This window comes from Petromyzon marinus, chromosome 21 (genome assembly GCF_048934315.1).
Source record: "Petromyzon marinus isolate PM22_M1 ecotype Great Lakes invasive population chromosome 21, UKy_Petmar_22M1.pri1.0, whole genome shotgun sequence".
Taxonomy (NCBI): domain Eukaryota; kingdom Metazoa; phylum Chordata; class Hyperoartia; order Petromyzontiformes; family Petromyzontidae; genus Petromyzon; species Petromyzon marinus.
Genome location: NC_133687.1, coordinates 11,734,059 through 11,756,298, shown reverse-complemented (window position 1 = coordinate 11,756,298; position 22,240 = coordinate 11,734,059). Strand labels below are relative to the sequence as shown.

Here is a 22,240-nt window from a genome sequence, read left to right as displayed (position 1 = left end):
GTTGTGGCCGAAACGTCGTGAGAATTTTATTGTCTTATTTTGTTTCATTGTTTTATTCTCATTCTACTTGGTGACTTTACCGAAAGAACCAAGAAGATGTACGAACAAACTTTGCAGTGGAGGGGGGAGGGAGGGCACGCGTTGCGTCACACCATCACCTTCGCCATCACCGACAGGCAGCCGTGTCCGCTGCCGTCATCGTCAGCGCCGTCGCATCCGCGATCGCCGTCGTCATTATCGGCCCCGTCTCGCCATCATCACCCCACCGCTTCCCTCCGCCGCCCGTGGACTCGCATCGATCGTCCTCTTGTGATTGCCAACAAGAGGTTTTGCCACCAAGTACCAAGTCATGTTTTGCAGAGGGGGTCAAATACTTATTTCCCTCATTAAAATGCAAATCAATTTATAACATTTTTGGCATGCGTCGGTCTGGATTTTTGTTGTTGTTATTCTCTCACTGTTCAAATAAACCTACCATTAAAATTATAGACTGATCATTTCTTTGTCAGTGGGCAAACGTACAAAATCGGCAGGGGATAAAATACGTTTTTTCCCTCACTGTATTATTTGTATTTACTTTATTATTATTTTTCTATCTACGTGACTTTACCGAACGAACCAAAGAAAATGAATTCCTGCAGTCACGAAAGTTTTAAGTCAAAATTTTGCAGCAGTGTTGTCCAGGAGCGAGATAGTCAGCGTCGAGGTATGCTGCTGATGCTGCTGCTGCTGATGCTGCTGCTGATGCTGCTGCTGATGCTGCTGCTGATGCTGCTGCTGATGCTGCTGCTGATGCTGCTGCTGATGCTGCTGCTGATGCTGCTGCTGATGCTGCTGCTGATGCTGCTGCTGGCCTATGACGAGAGGGCTTCGGCAGAGAGGTCGCGTCGTGTCGCTGCTCCTCCGTTGAAGGAGCGGGGATGACTACTAAAAGGGTTCACTGTGCGGTCCATAGTTTGGGTTGCATGACCCCAATCACACGACTGCGCCTTGACCTTAACGTATCTCTATGGGTCTCTATGAGTGTCGATGCATCTCTGTGTCTAGCCTGTGTCTCTCCGAGCTTCGATGTCACTATTCCAGAGTCCGGCAGGGGAATCTATCCGTAGGGCGACCACTAATCTTTCACACAAAGTTGTACCTATTCTATCAACCCCCGGAGGGAATGATGATGGGCTGAGTCAACCTCTCCCCCTCCTCCCCCCGGCACAACCTAATCAGGATTTTAACTTACAATCTTCCGATTGCTGCGAGTTGCTCGCTCCACCAACGGGCCGGATTAAATACAAACTGCGTAGAATGAATAGCTTTAATCTAATTGTTTATCGACTGCATTGAGCGGGGTGTGGCATCATGGAGCGAGCGGGGGGGGGGAAGCTGTTGCGCAGATTGACTTTTTATGTTGAGACGAGTCCAGCGGAACGTCCAGAGATGTACTCCGCGCGCGTACTCCCGGAAGTGGCCGAGCCGAATCACGGCGGATTCATCCGTTCAACGGATTCCCCCCCGTCCAGAGGGGCACTCGGGGAAGTGACCTCTCAGAGGTTGCCTCTCGAGTTCACGCACGGGGAATTGGCCGAACGCAATCACGGGGGATTCATCCGTTCACCGGATCCCCCGAATAGCCGTAAACAACACAAGCCGATGTCGTTGCAGATGTGAATGTAACTTAGCTTTGCTATGAATGGAATTGTTTTTTTGATCACATCTGCGCACCGCATTCGAAAACGCGGTTGATTTTATTCCGATTTCTGCATATCCCCCTAAAATTCAGACGGAAACCCCATAGACACCCATAGTCACCAGAGGCCCACAGGTTCGCACAGAGATCCATACTGACGTAGAAAAAAACCCCCATAGATTCAAAGAGACCCGTAAATTCACAGGGAGGCATTCTTCCAGACACGCCGGACAAACCGATTGTTTAATTGCCAAGATCTGAAATATCTTGCCAAGAGCTGGAATATCCTGCCAAGAGCTGGATTATATTGTCAGAGCTGCACTAAATGCAGAACCGAATGTTAACATGACCAGGGGTTTTGGTTGTTATTCTAGTCATTGTTGACTGTAGAAGAACAATCACAACTCGGTCCACGTGCGCGAGTTTCTATGCATGACGATGGGTCTCTATGCAAGTACATGGTGAGCGGGCCGAGACCAATAGTTGACGACTCTTCCAAACCCAGTTTAACCACAGGCATCTGGAAACCAGGGTTTAAACCCAGGCCCTCAGCGGTGCCGGCTCCACGTCTCAAACCCCCTGAGCCACCCGGCCTTCTCACAATGCAGCAAAGCTTCCATCACAGCCGCTGTTGGCGACGATGGAATTGGCCGAGTATCCCAGTGTAGGACGACAGAGCTTGGGCAATTGTCTGCGGCTTCTTGCCCCTCCCGAGTCGCCCTCAGAAAGGAGGGCGAGCGAAAACTGCGTGGCTTTATAAAACTGCATAAATGCAATTTCCATGCTTGCGTGCAAGCTGCCAATGAACGTGCACACACACATGAGAAAAAAACCCCAAGTACTTAAAGAAAACTACTCATTGGTTTTTTCGGTAAAGTCACGTATGTAGAAATACAATAAAATAATGTTAAATTATATTTCAATATAATTTTTAATATAATTTTATTGTATATCTACATACGTGACTTTACCAAAAAAAAACAATGAGTAATTTATGCAGTCACGAAAGCTTTAATTCTTAAAAAAAAACTTGAACAGGCAGCCGCGTGTGATTAACCAAGTGCATTGAGTTAATGGTCTCAGCCCGGTCACCAACGACTGCACCGCATAGCCCTCAAATTACATTTGGTTCCGCGCTTATCTCGATCACAGCTGAGAATCAGAACAGTGCCTCGACCGTCACGTGGCCCAACGTCGCCTCTCCCGTCGCAGAGTGAGCGGGAAAGCGCTGCCCTCTTCTCTGTGTGTGCGTGGCTCAGAGAGGTCGCTCGTTGAAGAAGGGACCTCAAAGGTAGCTTTGCGATATCCGCTTCTGTGGGGGAGGGGGGAGGGCGGGGTTGGCGCTGCTCTGCGAGAGATCTGAACGGATTCCTCGTTCCCCCCCCAACACCCCACGAGGATGCAGACGGAGACAAAAAAAAACCGACGGAGAAGCTCCAACAACAAAAACGCGTTCCGATTAAAGTACGAACGGGGTCCGTTTTAATGAAATGGCACAAGCCTAAAAACTTACAAACCGCAGCAAGTATCCGGAACAGCAAATAGATACGGACAAGTGTCCCAAGCGTGAACGTAAAACAACAAAGCCACTTCCAAAACGAGCCCAGGTTTTAGTGTAGATATTTGACTATGTACATAACGTGCGTCAACTGGGAGTGGCGGAGGTCAGCGGCGAAGCGGACCCAAGTTTGATTCACGACCGTGGCCAACATCAGCGGCAGATGATATCGGTCCTGGGCCTCACCTAGATCGACTCGGCCTTAAAACGAGTTACCTGGTGCGTGGCCAGGCGTGCAGATCGTCACGCCAGCCAGCCCCCCCCCCCCTCCCCCACATAGGTGCACCCGTACCATCCTGGACAGGCGGACGGGTCGCTGCACACTGTCCCACAACGCGGTGACACAGGTTCAATTCCACACCATGTCCGTCACCGTTTCGCCAATTAGCGTCCGAACCTGGCATGGATCACCCCCCCCGCCCCCACCCCCCACCAAGGTCAACTCGACCTCAAGCGAGTACCGGAAATGTCGCGGTGGTGGAAGTCGGCACCGGCTCGGCCATCGCCGGCACAAGCAACGAGCGTTCGCCAACGCGGCAATTCGAGTCTCGGTAACGTCCGGCACCGCGACGTTTGCCGCCTGCACAGCTCCGGCAAACGGCTCAATGCGAGGGCTCGGGAGAGCAGGAGGCGCATCCCACCCCCCCCTCGCACCCCTTCAAGGTGGTTTACGTGCCAAGCCGACTGGGCTACGCCTGCTTTTGCAGGCCGGGTGGGCGAGTGGCTCTCGTGGCTCACAGCGGGCAGCCGCCACTCGGGTCGGGGGTGTGGACACGACGGGACCAGCGTGAAGCACTGCTGCAAGGGCCCCCCCCCCCCCCGCGGGTGTTGAAGAAGGTGGCTATGGAACACAAATTTACTGTAATCTTCATTTTACTTCGACCTGAAGACGATCGCTTGTTGTTGCGTCGTGATCTGTTATTTTATTATTTTTTATTTTCTATCCACGTGACTTTAACGAAAGAACCAAAGAGTACAAATTCACTTTGACCATTCTTACCGTCGTTATCGCCTGCTTAGCCACCATGTGTCCCGGGGGGCCCCAAGGCAATGGTCAATGCGGTTTCTCCGAGCGCCATTTGTACTCCCGACTCCAACCGCGCCGGCATCCGCAACACGCGCTCTCTCCACCCCCCCTCTCAATTGGGATGAATCTCCTCGATGGACCGCAAGGCAGGCACCACTGTGCGTTTGTGTACAATATCAAGAAACGTGGGATTCAGTCGAGGCGCCATTCACCGGTGCCGCCGCTGCTGTCGACGCGTGCTGCGTGAAGAGACTCGGTGCCGTGTGCCCGAGAGAACTGGCGTTGGCGCTTAAGCGTACGGTTGAAGACCCCGGGGGGGGCTAGCGTTCAGGGCGCAAGGTGCGCCGCGCGTTAGAGCGCCCCGTGCCTAAGTATAAATGCACCGCGTTAAGAATCCAAGCGTACTGCTCTAGACCCTTGGGTGCGCTGTTGTAACGAGTCTCGGCGCGTTAAGGCGCACCGCTCGCGAGAGTTGCGACGCCGCGCGGGGCAACCCAGGAGCTGCACCGGCGTCACGAACACCACCAAGAGGGCCTCACCCGCCAACTCCACGCCGACCCCGCCACAGCGCCACTCCTCCTCATCCCTCCCCCCCCACCCACCCACCCACCCACCCCCCCTCCCTAATCACGCCGCAGGTTGTTGAGTCGCTCTTCGAGGTCGGCGTCGGCGTCGGCAACGGCGGCGGCGGCGGCCTCGGCCTTCTTGCCTGCGGCCACGCTGAGCGAGCCGCCCGTGGCCGGCAGAGCTGCGGCGGGGCGGGGCGGGGGGGACACGCGGAGAGAGAACAGCGACGGTCAAGCACGCGCAGAGAACACCGACACTCACACAAAGACAAAGATCCCCCGTGTAGCCTTAACAGACTGTAGCGGCAAGTGCTGTTAGCGAGCAGCATCTACGAAGGCCGGCACGGCACACGAGGGGGCGGGCGGCCAGCAACCACGCCCGGCCGCCTTCGTCTCCCCGGTGGCGATGTTTACGCACCGCACCGGGTACTCTTTTGAGGCCGAGTCGACCTAGGTGAGACCCGGCACCGGTTGAGATAATCGTCACCGGTGTTGGCCGTGAGCGGGAATCGAACCCGGGTCGCCGGGTTCGTAGCGCAGTAGCGTAGCGCTGACCGCTACACTACTGCACACACAGAGAGCACCACCAGTCACGCACGCACCTCTGGGACCACCAGTCACGCACCCACAGACAATGTGGTGTGGTCAGAATGATTGGCGCGCAGGTGCATGCGGGTCATTTACACACGGCCAACGCCGAGGGGTTGGCAGCCGATATAATGATTCGGAATTGATTTTTGGGCTACGTTGCATAATGGTCCGAGAAAAAAAATCTATTATGAATGTGTGTATGTGTGTGTGTGTATGAGTGTGTGTGTGTATGAATGTGTGTGTATGTGTGTATGTTGTCATCTCAGTCAGGCAACCCATGGCACCTGGGTCTGTCCGGTGATCTCCTGACAGCGGGCGTTCGACACTTCCCGTGGTCTCAACGTGCACATAGCCTGGCACAAGCGCCGTAGTGACGTCACCGCCACTTAGTGGCGAATGGCGGGTTGTTGTTGCTGTTGTTGATCGCTTATGTTGTGGTGTGCATTATGTACATGTCGAACTAGGATCCACACCTAACAGAGAGGAGCCTTGCCTATAAATGTCTGGCAGCTCTCCAGCCTGTGCTGCTGTAAGTCAACACCAGTGATGAATAATGATCTGAACCGGTCCTGGGCCTCCACGAGGTTGAGTCGGCCTCAAGTGGGTACCTCCCCACCCACTCATCAAACCCCCCCCCCCATCACCAATCCCCCCCACCCTCCCCCGGCCCATTCACCCACCCACCCACCCACTCACCCCCACCTGTGTGTCGTGTTATTTCTACCACGCGCATTTACTGTTTGAATTCTCCCCATGGGCTCGCACATCTTTTGCACAACAGAGCACCGGGTTTGATCTGAAGAGATGCGGGCGGGGGGGGGGCCAGGGAGAGTGGCAAGGGGCGGGGTGGGCTGGGGGGGCGACTATACGGGTGATGTGTACGTCGTGGCAGTGGGCAAGCGCGGGGAGGGTTAATAATGTTCCAGGCAGAGGCCCTTTAACGGAGCAGCGAGCGAGCGAGCGAGCGAGCGAGAGAGAGAGAGAGTGTGAAAAAGGGAGGATGACGGGTCAAGCGTAAAACACCCGAGTTTTTTCTGTGGTTGAACATCAAACACGGTCCTTGCACACGGGCTCGGGGATTTCTGTGTGTGCCTAAACTGCCCGTGCGTGTGTGTTGAGAGAGAGAGAGAGGGTGCGAGAGTGTGCGCGTGCATATGTGCGTGTAGAACGTGCGTCGAGTGTGCGCGCTCTACCGCGAGTCTTCCGGCAGCGGTTAGCGCTACGCCGCGCTACAAACCCCGGCCACCAGAGTTCGATTCCCGCTCACGGCCAACACCAGTTAGTTACGATCATCTGAACCGGTCGTGGGCCTCCCCGAGATCGAATTGGCCTTAAAAATTAGTACCTGGTACAATGTGTAAACATTGCCACGGGGAAGACAAAGGCGACCGGGCATGGTGTGTCATAGGTGCTCGCGAACAGCACTTGCCCCAACAGTCTGTTAACGGCTATCAGGGGGATCTTTGTCTTTTTGAGTCTTACTGCCGTGTGTGTGTGTGTGCGTGTGTGCGAGTCTTACTGTCATGTGTGTGTGTGCGTGCGTGTGTGCGAGTCTTACTGCCGTGTGTGTGTGTGTGCGAGTCTTACTGCCGTGTGTGTGTGTGTGCGAGTCTTACTGCCGCGTGTGTGCGAGTCTTACTGCCGTGTGTGTGTGTGTGTGCGTGTGTGCGAGTCTTACTGCCGTGTGTGTGTGTGTGCGAGTCTTACTGCCGTGTGTGTGTGTGTGCGAGTCTTACTGCCGTGTGTGTGCGAGTCTTACTGCTGTGTGTGTGTGTGTGTGCGAGTCTTACTGCCGTGTGTGTGTGTGCGTGTGTGCGAGTCTTACTGCCGTGTGTGTGTGTGCGAGTCTTACTGCCGTGTGTGTGTGTGCGAGTCTTACTGCCGTGTGTGTGTGTGTGCGAGTCTTACTGCCGTGTGTGTGCGAGTCTTACTGCTGTGTGTGTGTGTGTGTGCGAGTCTTACTGCCGTGTGTGTGTGTGCGTGTGTGCGAGTCTTACTGCCGTGTGTGTGTGTGCGAGTCTTACTGCCGTGTGTGTGTGTGCGAGTCTTACTGCCGTGTGTGTGTGTGTGTGCGAGTCTTACTGCCGCGTGTGTGCGAGTCTTACTGCCGTGTGTGTGTGTGCGTGTGTGCGAGTCTTACTGCCGTGTGTGTGTGTGCGTGTGTGCGAGTCTTACTGCCGTGTGTGTGTGTGTGCGAGTCTTACTGCCGTGTGTGTGTGTGTGCGAGTCTTACTGCCGCGTGTGTGCGAGTCTTACTGCCGTGTGTGTGTGTGTGTGCGTGTGTGCGAGTCTTACTGCCGTGTGTGTGTGTGTGCGAGTCTTACTGCCGTGTGTGTGTGTGTGCGAGTCTTACTGCCGTGTGTGTGCGAGTCTTACTGCTGTGTGTGTGTGTGTGTGCGAGTCTTACTGCCGTGTGTGTGTGTGCGTGTGTGCGAGTCTTACTGCCGTGTGTGTGTGTGCGAGTCTTACTGCCGTGTGTGTGTGTGCGAGTCTTACTGCCGTGTGTGTGTGTGTGTGCGAGTCTTACTGCCGTGTGTGTGCGAGTCTTACTGCTGTGTGTGTGTGTGTGTGCGAGTCTTACTGCCGTGTGTGTGTGTGCGAGTCTTACTGCCGTGTGTGTGTGTGCGAGTCTTACTGCCGTGTGTGTGTGTGTGCGAGTCTTACTGCCGTGTGTGTGCGAGTCTTACTGCTGTGTGTGTGTGTGTGTGCGAGTCTTACTGCCGTGTGTGTGTGTGCGAGTCTTACTGCCGTGTGTGTGTGTGTGTGCGAGTCTTACTGCCGCGTGTGTGCGAGTCTTACTGCCGTGTGTGTGTGTGTGTGCGAGTCTTACTGCCGTGTGTGTGTGTGTGCGTGTGTGCGAGTCTTACTGCCGTGTGCGTGTGTGTGTGTGCGCGAGTCTTACTGCCGTGTGTGTGTGCGTGTGTGCGAGTCTTACTGCCGCGTGTGTGTGTGTGTGTGTGCGAGTCTTACTGCCGTGTGTGTGTGCGTGTGTGCGAGTCTTACTGCCGTGTGTGTGCGAGTCTTACTGCCGTGTGTGTGCGAGTCTTACTGCCGTGTGTGTGTGCGTGTGTGTGTGTGTGCGAGTCTTACTGCTGTGTGTGTGTGTGTGCGAGTCTTACTGCCGTGTGTGTGTGTGCGTGAGTCTTACTGCCGTGTGTGTGTGTGCGTGTGTGCGAGTCTTACTGCCGTGTGTGTGTGTGTGCGAGTTTTACTGCCGCGTGTGTGCGCCTCAACAACTGCACTGCATGTCTCTCACCGGTCTCATCGTCCACCCCCCCTCCCACTTCCCACCACTGCCCCCACCCCACCACTGCCCCCACCCCACCACTGCCCCCACCCCACCACTGCCCCCACCCCACCACTGCCCCCACCCCACCACTGCCCCCACCCCACCACTGCCCCCACCCCACCACTGCCCCCACCCCACCACTGCCCCCACCCCACCACTGCCCCCCACCCCACCACTGTCCCCCACCAATGCCGCCGCCCCTCCCCCACTTGTGTTTTTATTGCGCGCTGGCACGCGACGCGCTGGCATTTAAACCAACGCCACCGCTGCACTTCCGGCGATGTGTGAGAATGTGATGTACCATGTGCAGCACTGTAATAATAATAATACTAATGATGTCAAAGGCCGGGCGCGGGGGGGGGGGGTGTTTTTTCCATACTTCATCAGTGCAGGTTGTTGAAGACGTGGGGGGGCAAGGCAAGGAGGGAAATCAGAGGAGAGGTGGACGGGGAGGTTTAAGGACCGGCTCGGATATCGCTCGCCACCGATGTTAGCCACGCCCGGGAATCGAACTCAGGTCCTGAGCGAAGCGCGCCATGCCGCTGCGCGACCGCTCACCGCCCCGATCCGAACACCACGTTTAGAAATCGGAAATCTCCGAGGAATCTCCCACAGAACCGCCACGCGCAGCGACTACGCCGAGCTACGTATCGGTAGCGCAGGGCGCTTTGGGCTGTGCGCCGGTGCGACCCGCACCACTGGCGGCGCACGCCGGCGATCCCGCGCCGTGGAGGCAGCGGCGAGGGTTGGTGGGGATCATCCTGCGGGCGTCCAGGAGCCGTGCCCTGGCTGGCCAGGAGAAGGCGGTACAGGCAGGTGCGGACTAAAACGCCACCCGTTCCACTTGCATGGGATAGAGTGTTGTCCCCCTCGCACGCGTTGGGCATTCTATGGGCGATTCAGTTTCCTCCCACGTGTATTAACACTCATTAATTGACTGGAATCAGCTGAACATATACAGAGGGCTGTAGAGCTCAGGCAATTGTTGATAGCACCGTCCTGGCTGCTGCTACCTCCCCCCGCTACTCGTCTGCGCTTCCGAGTCGCGCTCTCTCTCCGTTCGACGGCAATGAGCGAATACCAGTGAAGAGGGGGGGGGGGGGCAATGGCAGTGGTACAGTGGCACAAGTTGAAATTACAATTAACAACAACAATAATAATAAGAGACCCGAAAGGCCAAAAACAGCTCCTACGCTGTAAACACGCGTCAGGGCTTCTGCGATATCGTCAACCCTTACACACGAGTCGTGGCCGCGTATACGAGCAGGCGCTTGTCTGTGTACGCACCGTGCCAAACCCCATCAAACGACGTAAATTGTCTCCGCCTTTCTGATCCAATTACTCGCCGTTCTTTCCGCGCCGCACGGCTCTCCGCGGGAGGGATTGAGAACGAGCGGTCGCCGCGCGGCTCGAGGCCCGGCGGTCGTGCGCTCGCTGCAGAGGTTCGTATCTTACTGCGGTGTGTGTTACCACTCGGTGGCTGGGTGGGTGGCTGGGTGGATGAGCGGGTGGCTGGGCGGGTGGTTAAGTGGCTGGGTGGATGTCCGAGTGGGTGGCTGGGTGGATGAGCGGGTGGCTGGGCGGGTGGTTAAGTGGCTGGGTGGATGCCCGAGTGGGTGGCTGGGTGGCTGAGCGGGTGGTTAAGTGGCTTGGTGGATGTTCGAGTGGGTGGCTGGGTGAGTCGCGAAATGAAAAAAACTCACTCGAGAGTTCGTCCGTGAGGCCGAGCCCCAGCTCGTCCAGCACCTGGCTCACAATGGCATCACTGCACGCACGCACACACGAAGCCATCGGTCAAACATCGCCCCCCACCCCACCACCACCTGTGTAGCATTTACCAGCCTGTTGGGGCAAGTGCTATTGTGAAGTAACACCTATGAAAGACGGCACGGCGTACCTATGATGGGGTGGCTGGCCAGCACTACGCCCGGCCACCTTTGCGTCCCCAGCGGCGATGTTTTTGTGACGCACCGCACCGGGTAATTATTTAAGGCTGAGTCGATCTAGTGGAGGCCCAGGATTGCTTCTAATATTCACCACTGTTATAGGTCGCGTGCAGGAATTGAATCCGGGTCTCCGGGTTCGTAGCGCAGTACGCTAACCACAACATTACACTGCTCCCCACAGTGCTGCACAGACACGCACACAGACACACACACACGCACACAGACACACACACACGCACACAGACACACACACAGACACACACACACACAGACACAACAACAGCCGTCGCTGCCATTCACCACGAGTGAGTGACGTCACCACGGCGATTGTGCTGGGCTAGGCGCAAGTTGAGACACACAAACACACGCACGCACACACATACATACACAAGCCACGCACAGAAATAAAGACGCAGATGCAAACAAGATGAGACACACACAGAGAGAAAAGCATGGAGAAAGACATATAATTGTAACCTTAAAAATCCACAATGCTTATGACGCACATGCATGAATCCACAATGCCACGAATTACTCCAGAAGACTTTGGTTAATCTATACTTCAGTCTTGATTTGAAGCTTTCGTGACTGCAGGAATCCATACTCTTTGGTTCTTTCGGTAAAGTCACATAGGTAGAAAAATAATAAAAACACAATATTTTTTTACTTTATTTTATTATTATTATAAGAACCAATGAGTAATCCAAACTTATCAATTGTAATCCGTCCAATATTATTGAGCCCTTATTTATTTCCACTAGCCTATAGCCCGTCCAAGGACGGGTGTATTGCATTTAATCAGAAATATTCAATCGAAAATAATGACCCGCTCATGATAATTAATGAGGGGGTGGTGGCAGGGTCCACATGAGTGACGTCATCCACTTATTATTAATGAGGGGGGGGGTGCCCCATGTGGAGTGACGTCACCCGCTAATGCTTATTAATGAGGGGGGGTGCCCCATGTGGAGTGACGTCACCCGCTAATGATTATTGGGGGGGGGTCCATATGGAGGACCCCACCTGTTCATGATTATTCATGAGGGGGGGGGGGTCCATATGGAGGACCCCACCTGTTCATGATTATTAATGAGGGGGGCTGGTCGACGTGGATGAACGTCACGCACGTCACACACAGACATTCTTATCTCACGACACTAGTGATAATCCAGGTTGTTACCCTGTAGGACAATACGATCGCGACAGGCGACGGTGGCTTTGGGCACAAGGCCTTCATCCAAGCAGGGGACTGGCCACGGCCGATTGAAGGTGACGGCGAGGATCTGTCAGGCCGTGGCAAATGATAACCGCGGTAGGCGCTTCCCCAACGCGGCGCACGCAACTCCCCACCTCTCCTCCTCGTCGTCCTCATCGCCCATGGCGTCGTCGATGGCGTCGTTCATCATCTCCTCCTTCATGTCCATGATCTCCGACTGCTTCTCAAACTCCATCATGATCTTCTGGATCTGCGGCAGCTTGAGCTGGGTGCGACACGCGCGCCGGCGGAGCGGGGTTATATCGGTCACGAGCCGCGATGGGATCGCGAGGTGCAGATGCGAATACGGCAGAACCCGTTCTTAACGACCGCCCCCGTTAACGACGGGCCTCCATAGAGCCCAATGTGTAGTGTATAGTGTAGTGTATAGTAGTGTAGTGCCTCCATAGAGCCCAATATGTAATGTATAGTGTAGTGTATAGTAGTGTAGTGTATAGTAGTGTAGTGTATAGTAGTGTAGTGTATAGTAGTGTATAGTAGTGTATAGCGTCTAGTAGTGTATAGTGTAGTGTCTAGTAGTGTATAGTGTAGTGTATAGTGTAGTGTATAGTAGTGTAGTGTATAGTAGTGTAGTGTATAGTAGTGTAGTGTATAGTAGTGTAGTGTATAGTAGTGTAGTGTATAGTGTAGTGTATAGTGTAGTGTATAATAGTGGTGCCTCCATAGAGCCCAATGTGTTCGCTTACCGACCATTCCCCTGTTAACGACGGGCTGTTGTAGCTAGAGTAAATATGCATCGATGAACCCCGTTTCTTTTAATATGATGTGTTTATAATGTTGTTAGTATCATATTCATTGTTTAAATATTATAAGTAACTTTTTTTGGTGAAGAAGGGTAACTTTTGATGCCATCGGAAACGAATTAAGCCTTTAACGTGCGCTTCCTACCCTCGCTTAACGACGAGTTTCATGGAACCAATTACCATCGTTAAGAGGGATTCCACTGCAACAATTATAACCCAAGTGCAATAATGGCCCTCGATCCGTGTTGTTTATGTGTTTGTTTATTGAGTTTGTGAAGCAGGCTGGGCCAGGATGCCGCTCCACCACAATTCACCCAGGCGACCAGAGAGCACAGACTTAGATACGTCTCGACTCGTCGCTACAGCAACAAATTATGACATATTTAAGAATGCACAATTTCAGACATAAATAAAATAACCAAGATACAATTTTGAAGAATGCAAGTAAAAGAAGCGTCGATAGCATTTTAAGTTTAAAATCCTATCGACGATACTCATACTATTTTGATGTGTTCCCGTTTGTGTAACATACAGTGAGGGGAAAAAGTATTTGATCCCCTGCTGATTTTGTACGTTTGTCCACTGACAAAGAAATCATCAGTCTATAATTTTAATGGTAGGTTTATTTGAACAGTGAGAGACAGAATAACAACAAGAAAATCCAGAAAAACGCATGTCAAAAATGTTAGAAATTGATTTGCATTTTAATGAGGGAATTAAGTATTTGACCCCCTCTTAATCAGAAAGATTTCTGGCTCCCAGGTGTCTTTTATACAGGTAACGAGCTGAGATTAGGAGCACACTCTTAAAGGGAGTGCTCCTAATCTCAGCTTGTTACCTGTATAAAAGACACCTGCCCACAGAAGCAATCAATCAATCAGATTCCAAACTCTCCACCATGGCCAAGACCAAAGAGCTCTCTAAGGATGTCAGGGACAAGATTGTAGATGTACACAAGGCTAGAATGGGCTACAAGACCATTGCCAAGCAGCTTGGTGAGAAGGTGACAACAGTTGGCGCGATTATTCACAAATGGAAGAAACACAAAATAACTGTCAATCTCCCTCGGCCTGGGGCTCCATGGAAGATGTCACCTCGTTAAGTTGCAATGATCATGAGAACGGTGAAGAATCAGCCCAGAACTACACAGGAGGATCTTGTCAATGATCTCAAGGCAGCTGGGACCATAGTCACCAAGAAAACAATTGGTAACACACTACGCTGTGAAGGACTGAAATCCTGCAGCACCCTCAAGGTACCCCTGCTCAAGGAAGCACATATACATGCCCGTCTGAAGTTTGCCAATGAACATCTGAATGATTCAGAAGACAACTGGGTGAAAGTGTTGTGGTCAGATGAGACCAAAATGGAGCTCTTTGGCATCAACTCAACTCGCCGTGTTTGGAGGAGGAATGCTGCCTATGACCCCAAGAACACCATCCCCACCGTCAAACATGGAGGTGGAAACATTATGCTTTGGGGGTGTTTTTCTGCTAAGGGGACAGGACAACTTCACCGCATCAAAGGGACGATGGACGGGGCCATGTACCATCAAATCTTGGGTGAGAACCTCCTTCCCTCAGCCAGGGCATTGAAAATGGGTTGTGGATGGGTATTCCAGCATGACAATGACCCAAAACACACGGCCAAGGCAACAAAGGAGTGGCTCAAGAAGAAGCACTTCAAGGTCCTGGAGTTGCCTAGCCAGTCTCCAGACCTTAATCCCATAGAAAATCTGTGGAGGGAGCTGAAGGTTCGAGTTGCCAAACGTCAGCCTCGGAACCTTAATGACTTGGAGAAGATCTGCAAAGAGGAGTGGGACAAAATCCCTCCTGAGATGTGTGCAAACCTGGTGGCCAACTACAAGAAACGTCTGACCTCTGTGATTGCCAACCAGGGTTTTGCCACCAAGTACTAAGTCATGTTTTGCAGAGGGGTCAAATACTTACTTCCCTCATTAAAATGCAAATCAATTCATAACATTTTTGACATGCGTTTTTCTGGATTTTTTTGTTGATATTGTCTCTCACTGTTCAAATAAACCTACCATTACCATTATAGACTGATCATTTCTTTGTCAGTGGGCAAACGTACAAAATCAGCAGGAGATCAAATACTTTTTTTCCCTCACACTATCGCTGACCAAATTAATTTTCGGAAGTACATTTTCAGAGCCAACGAAACACCTGGAAAATCGTGGTGGTGTTCATGGTGGTCACCCATTAAATTACCAACCAGGCCCAAAAATCCTGCTTAGCGTCCAGACAGCCAATGAGATCGGGCGAATTTCGCAGCGATTTGCTCGCAGGCATAGAGTCGCATTTCTTCTTTAACGCATTAATTTTTTTTGCTTCATGGTTTGCTCTTTGTTTTTTTCGTGTTATTTTGGTGACCCCGGGTCACTCGCACAAAATCCTCGTCTCTGGAGTTGGTAAAACAAAAACATGAAACTATAAACTCGCCGATTCGTTCATCGATTAAGCACGATTCTCACGCTCGAGAGACACCGCGCGTGGGAGACAACGGGGCCCAGGGCACCTACTTGCTTGTTCATGGTGGCCATGGCCTTGGTGACGCCCTTCATGGCCTGGGCCATTGCGTTGTTGGACTTGAGCGTCTGGATCTTGAGGGACACGGCCTGGATGTTGGCTCGCATCATGATGAACTTCTTGACGTAGCGCCGCGTGCGGACCAGGTCCTTGGCCATGATCTTGACGGCATCCTGGCGGGGGGGCGGGGGGGCGACGGGGTCAGGGCGACGGGGTCAGGGCGATGAGAAACGCGACAAGGGAGATGGACATGGGGGACAGAGACGCACAGAGGGCGAAAGACACAGGCAGGCATAACGAGACACACAGAAACAGCGAGACAGAGAGAGATCCACACATGAAGAAAGTAAGATGCAGAGACCAAGGCACAAATAGAGAGACAAAGATGAGAGACAAATACAAAAACAGAAAGATCCACACACGAAGGGCATAAGACACACAGAGACAGAGCTGAGACAAAAATAGAGACACAGAGAGATAGGAGCACATGGAGGTAGGCGCGTTCTATTCCCAAACTCAAAGTTGTCGACCCTCATCCTCCTCCTCCTCCACCCTGCACACGTGTCCCACCCATCACAACCTCCCGCTATTCCCGACTACCCCTACAACGCTTTCCTCCCACGTCCTATTCCCAACCGCCACGTAGCTTACCCCGGGGCCCACCAAACGATTTCCGTGCACCCTCACCATCTGGCCGGCTTTGGCCATCTTCTTGATGTCAGCGATGATCTTCTTCTCCTGCATCTCCAGCTTCTGTCTCTCGCGGTCCATGTCCCTCATGGCGCGCGTGAGGGCTCGCTGGTTCTGCCGCAGCATCTGCTCCGGGGTCTTTCTCTTTCCAAACAGGCGGTCCATGGCTGCGACTCTGCAAAAACAACGACGAGAAACACCACCCAGCACCCGCGGTTAGTCGACAGGCAGCTCACGCGTGGTGCGGTTAAGTGTGGGTTAAGTGTGGGTATGCTACCCCCCCCCACTTCCGACTAAGCTTCCACTGGAAATTATTTACCGGTTCGTGACTTCGCGGAACCGGTAATCGGTTTCCCAACCGGTTTCCTCGGTCACACATGCCGAGCAGGTTTTCCCTGCCTGTGACGTAGAGTGCTCCGATGTGTCTTTGGGGTTTAAACAACAAAACAAAAATAAATGAGCGGGGATGGAAAGGCGGGCTGGGATGAGGAGTCAAGCCTCTTCATAGTGCTGCTTCCCCCCCCCCCCCCATCGCCTCTCCACACACATCCTGCCCCGCCAGCAAAAGAAGAGTAGTCCACTCTTAAAGACAAGGCCGCTCCATGGTAACGTCCAAAGTCGACAGATGAACTCGGATCAAAGCCCACAGGGAAGAATTTAAGCTAGCGCGCGTGCACGCCGCAGATAAAAGTGAGGTTGGCCCGCTGTTTAACCAAGCGAGAACTCCAAGAGAGCGTCAAGACGCGTGTTCAGCGCGCTGCCCTCGCACGAAAAACACTGAGGTCGTACGGACGACCTCCTCCGTGCTCAGGAGGGCCACTGGCAACAACAAACAAAAAAAACCATCGCCAGCTTTGTGGACCGTTCCCCTCTGAGCACCGGCGTCAGTGTCGCGCGCGTCCGTGCACTGCGGCCACCGCAAGATCACAAGCCACGTGAACTTGACGACGCATTCCAAAAACAATTTCACCGCCCCCCCCCTCCCACCCCGTCGCTGAAAGAATAAAACCGAATGCGGAATGGGAGAGCGCCACAACGATCACGCAGGGCAAACCGCGTGACGGGGGAAGAGAGATTCACACACACACACGAAGCAACAGCGTCGACCGCAAAGCAAGCCCTCTTGTTCACGTAAGCTGGGGACTCGGGACTCGCCCGAACCGCTTTTGAAAACGTTCAATGCGCTAAACGTCAACGGACTCCGCATTCCACGACGCAGACCTGGGCGGGGAGACCGTGGCTCAAGCCGCGCACGGAACACTTCTCAGGTGCTCGAATAGTCGCCCGGACACAGGGGAAAGCCTGTCGCACAGATCGGGGCGGACAAAAAAAAGTCGGCAGGGCTGTCGGAACGACGCGAACTGCATCGGCACGTGACGCTAAATGTCGTTCTTTTGGCGTGGCCGCTGGTGCGTTGTTGTCAGCGCCACTGCCCTGCCGGTCAGTCAGCAGGGGGGGGGGGGGGGGGTCACGTCACCCCGCTGCGCCGCCGATTGGGGAAATACGTCCGGTGGGTGACGTTGGCCGTAACGTTGTGACGACGTTGGGGGGGGGGGGTGCTCGCTCGCCATATGGCGCAAGAGCTTTTTATTGAGTCATTCTTTTGCAATGATGACTCCACCCGGGCTATTTAGAGAAGCGGTGGGGTTGCTAAATATTTAATTAAATACATCTCCGAAGGGGTTTTTTTGGGAGTCGTACAGCGCGGATGTTGTTGAGCAACAAAGATGATAACAGCGTGGAAGAGGAGGCCAAATACCCTCATACCTGTCAACCCCTTATCAGTGCCCTACCTTATTAGATCAATTCAGACCTTATTGGTCACCCCGTGCACTTATAAATCTCAGCGTCCATCCTACAAAGTCACATCGCAAGTAGACAAACACAAATAGACAAAATATCATTTATTTGCCCGTATTGAAACGGCTTTACGCCGCATGGACCTGAAATACCACATTTCCCTGTACGAGAATACACGTGGTAAACCGTATGGGTTGACAGGTATGGACTGCCGCAGTGTTTCTGTAGCAGTGTCTCAATACCCAGTGTCTCTGTAGCAGTGTCTCACTACCCAGTGTCTCTGTACCAGTGTCTCACTACCCAGTGTCTCTGTAGCAGTGTCTCACTACCCAGTGTCTCACTACCCAGTGTCTCTGTAGCAGTGTCTCACTACCCAGTGTCTCTGTAGCAGTGTCTCACTACCCAGTGTCTCTGTACCAGTGTCTCACTACCCAGTGTCTCACTAGCAGTCTCACTACCCAGTGTCTCACCGCCCAGTGTCTCACCGCCCAGTGTCTCACTACCCAGTGTCTCACCGCCAGTGTCTCACTAGCAGTGTCTCACTACCCAGTGTCTCACTACCCAGTGTCTCTGTACCAGTGTCTCACTACCCAGTGTCTCACTACCCAGTGTCTCTGTACCAGTGTTTCACAACCCAGTGTCTCACTACCCAGTGTCTCTGTAGCAGTGTCTCACTACCCAGTGTCTCACTACCCAGTGTCTCTGTATCTCACCGCCAGTGTCTCACCGCCAGTGTCTCACTACCCAGTGTCTCACTACCCAGTGTCTCACTACCCAGTGTCTCACTACCCAGTGTCTCACTACCCAGTGTCTCACTACCCAGTGTCTCTGTATCTCACCGCCAGTGTCTCACTACCCAGTGTCTCTGTACCGGTGTTTCACTACCCAGTGTCTCACTACCAGTGTCTCACTACCCAGTGTCTCACTACCCAGTGTCTCACTACCCAGTGTCTCACTACCCAGTGTCTCTGTACCCAGTGTCTCTGTACCGGTGTTTCACTACCATACCCTTATCAGTGCCCCCTACCTTATTACAGACCAACTCAGACCTTATTGATCACCCCGTGCCCCTTATGAATCTCAACGTTCATCCTACAAAGTCCCATCACAAGTAGAGAAACACAAATAGACAATTGTGGTTCTTGTTGTTGCTGCTGCCCGCATTGAAACGGCTCTACGTCGTATGGGCCCGCAAACTCAACGTCCCTGTGCAAGGACACGGGCGTCGTCAACTGTAAGGGTTCATCAGCCGTGAACCCCACAGGGCCCGGTGCGCCAACCGCTGCGCCACCGCTCCCCCACACTTCCCAAGTCGCCACCAAGTGGCGGTGACGTCACAAAGGCCCTCGTGCCACGCTAGGTGCACGCGCGCACCAGCACCATCACCCCCCCGTAACAGTTACCATGGTGATACAGCACGAGCGAGGGTTTCTTACGGGCGGTGGCGATCGACCACACACACAACAACAACAACAGCCGCCATTCGCCACTAAGTGGCGGTGACGTCGCCACGCAGCCTGTGTGCCAGGCTAGGTGCACTTGCGACGCCAAATAAACGTGGACCAACCGGCCCCCCCCCTAGTGGGGGGCCTTACGTAGGGGTCCGTACGGGGCAGGGGGGGGGGGATCGGGCGAGCGCTGCTGTCGGCCAACGATTCATTGAGACCCGCGCCACTCCCGCGGGGGGGGGGGGGGTGCAGGCGTCGTCCCGCCGCCCATCGCAAACACCTCGGCGCCGCCGACGAAGACGACGATGACGACCCCCCTTCAAGACGGGCTGCGTCCATCGAAGCGGGGTGGGAGCGAGAGGCGCGAATACGCACCTCAAAAGCTGTCGGTCGCCTCGCGATAACTTCCACAGCAGCAGCGAGGTACGTGGGACGGTGAGGAAATGCGACAGCGGTGACGCGGCCAGGAGCGCGATGAGAGCGTGGTTTGGGGTGGGGGGAGATGCGCGTCAAAGGCCTCCACCAGAGCCTCTGCGTCGCCTGCTGCTGCTGCTTCTTCTTCTTCTTCCGGGTTTACGTCGCGAGGGGCGTGGCGCGGCGCGACGTCACCGAGGCGCGTCACGAGGCACGGCCGCGTGACCGACGCGGGGGGGGGGTGTGGGGTAGGGGGGGTGAGGGGTTGGCGCGGGGGGGTTGCGTGGGGAGGAGGGGGTGGGGGGTGGAGGGGGTGTGGGGGGTATGGGGGGTGGGGGCTGCGGGGGGAGGAGGGGGTATGGGGGGGCATGGGGGGTGGGGGCTGCGGGGGGAGGAGGGGGTGTGGGGGGGTGTGGGGGGGCATGGGGGGTGGGGGCTGCGGGGGGAGGAGGGGGTATGGGGGGGGCTGTGGGGGGAGGAGGGAGTATGGGGGGGGGGGTATGGGGGGGTATGGGGGGTGGGGGCTGCGGGGGTGGAGGGGGTGGGTTAAAGAGGCCTCTCGTGTAGCCAGCATTGCCTCGTTAATTAAACAGGTCCCTGCAGGGTGGGCTGGTAGGAACATTGGAATTTTTCAAGTCTCTGCGCTGTCTATTGCTGATTTTACACCCAACAGCACGAGATTTCACTTCGTTAAAGTATTGAAAGGGGACGGACGGACGGACACATTAACAGGTCCCTGCAGGGTGGGCTGGTAGGACAAGTACTCTGCGCTGTCTATTGCTGATTTTACACCCAACAGCACGAGATTTCACTTCGTTAAAGTATTGAAAGGGGACGGACGGATGGACACATTAATCTATTGCAGGCTGGTACACTCAGTTTACAACTTCCTTCCTACCAGTACAAGACGTTTGTCAATAGCAAGGCTGTAGATGTGTACACATAAAATACATAAAACGTCTCTCTGCGAAAGGGCAATCCGCTCGAAGCGGCACCTGTCGTCACACCATGCAGTAGCATTGTTATACTGGTATGATCGAAGTTGTAAACTGAGTGTACCAGCCTGCAATAGATTAATGTGTCCGTCCGTCCGTCCCCTTTCAATACTTTAACGAAGTGAAATCTCGTGCTGTTGGGGTGTAAAAGCAGCAATAGACAGCGCAGAGACTTGTCCTACCAGCCCACCCTGCAGGGACCTGTTTATTAAAGAAAAAGTTTTGCTGGCTGGAAGCCACGCGCCCCCCAGCGTGCAGAGAGGGTGAGGGGGCGGTGGTTGTGGCGGGGCATGTTGAGAGGGGGGGGAGGGGGCCCCCCCATAGCCCAGAGGAGGGGGGCCCGTGTCATCTGTGAGAAAGAGCTTGATAGCTCATCGGATTCCTCCCGTATAAATAATCATTCTGATGAACGAATCTGATTCTGACTGTGGGATATGCGTTCGGCCGGAGGAGGGGGGGTGGGTCACGTGTGGGGGGGGGGGGGGGGTGGCACCCAGAGGTGTGAATGTAGATGAACGTCGTGAGTGCGACTCCACATCGCACTCGAGCACGAACAAGTTTGGCTGGCTGGAGGCACGTTCGGACGGACGCGTCCAAAGCACGTGCAATTACAGTTAAGGTTACGTAAAAACCGAACAAGGTATCGGGTGTGGCTGTTTGGGGTCAAGGCGGGGTTGACCCTGCTCAGGCTGCGCCGTCTCAAATATTGGAGGAAGCAGCATAGTTACATAGTTTCATTTATTTGGTATAGCCCCTGTGAGCCATTCGGCTCTTGAATCGGGTGCAACCGCAACAAACAAAAACATGAACAAGAAAACCATCTTAACCCCCTGTGAGCGGCTGGCTGACGTGGCGCCTGCTGAGGAACGAGACGAGAAAATGTGCCGGTGCAGAAATGACCGCCCAAGCTGCTTTGGGGAGGGTGGCGATTGCGTGCGGGCTGCCTTTACATCTTTAGACGACATCGTCGCAACTCGCTGGACCACGCACAGCGATGGCTTCCGCAGGACTGGAGGCATGCCCTGGTGGTCCCCCTTCTTTATGAGGAGTACCGCACTGATTTCGATTTCAGTTACAGAGACCCCTCTAATTGGGAACTTTCAGAGATACGAACAAACCTGTCCGTATGTCCAGTCGCCTGTTCGGACCCGAGAGTCGTGAGTTCAACCGCCGCGCAAATAGATGGCGGTGGTGGCATCTACATCTGCAGAACGTGAAGAGCCAGTGGCATCTACATCTGCAGAACGTGAAGAACCAGTGGCATCTACATCTGCAGAACGTGAAGAACCAGTGGCATCTACATCTGCAGAACGTGAAGAACCAGTGGCATCTACATCTGCAGAACGTGAAGAACCAGTGGCATCTACATCAGCAGAACGTGAAAAACCAGTGACATCTACATCAGCAGAACGTGAAGAACCAGTGGCATCTACATCTGCAGAACATGAAGAACCAGTGGCATCTAGATCTACAAGAGATGATACAACTCTTAATGCAATTCCCCGTGTTTAGTGTACACTCCGTACACCATGTTTGTAATCGACAGGAGTAAAGTTCGACTTACGAACACATCGACATACGAACAGACCTTTGGAACCGAACTCGTTCGTAAGTAGAGCCGTCCCTGTATAGGGCCATCTCGACAACGAGTCAGTGTGGCAAAAAAT

General features: G+C 53.9%; 1 protein-coding gene across 1 annotated transcript; it reads right to left on the bottom strand.

Annotated features, from left to right (window-relative positions):
• Positions 1-3,140: 3,140 nt before the first annotated feature.
• Positions 3,141-19,757, bottom strand: CHMP2A (charged multivesicular body protein 2A). The gene is made up of 6 exons (XM_032957975.2): positions 19,540-19,757; positions 15,914-16,091; positions 15,220-15,399; positions 12,009-12,139; positions 10,416-10,477; positions 3,141-5,014 (listed from the first exon to the last, which is right to left on the bottom strand). The coding sequence occupies exons 2-6, from the start codon at positions 16,079-16,081 to the stop codon at positions 4,890-4,892; spliced, it is 666 nt and encodes a 221-aa protein (XP_032813866.1). The 5' UTR covers positions 16,082-16,091; positions 19,540-19,757; the 3' UTR covers positions 3,141-4,889.
• Positions 19,758-22,240: the final 2,483 nt, after the last annotated feature.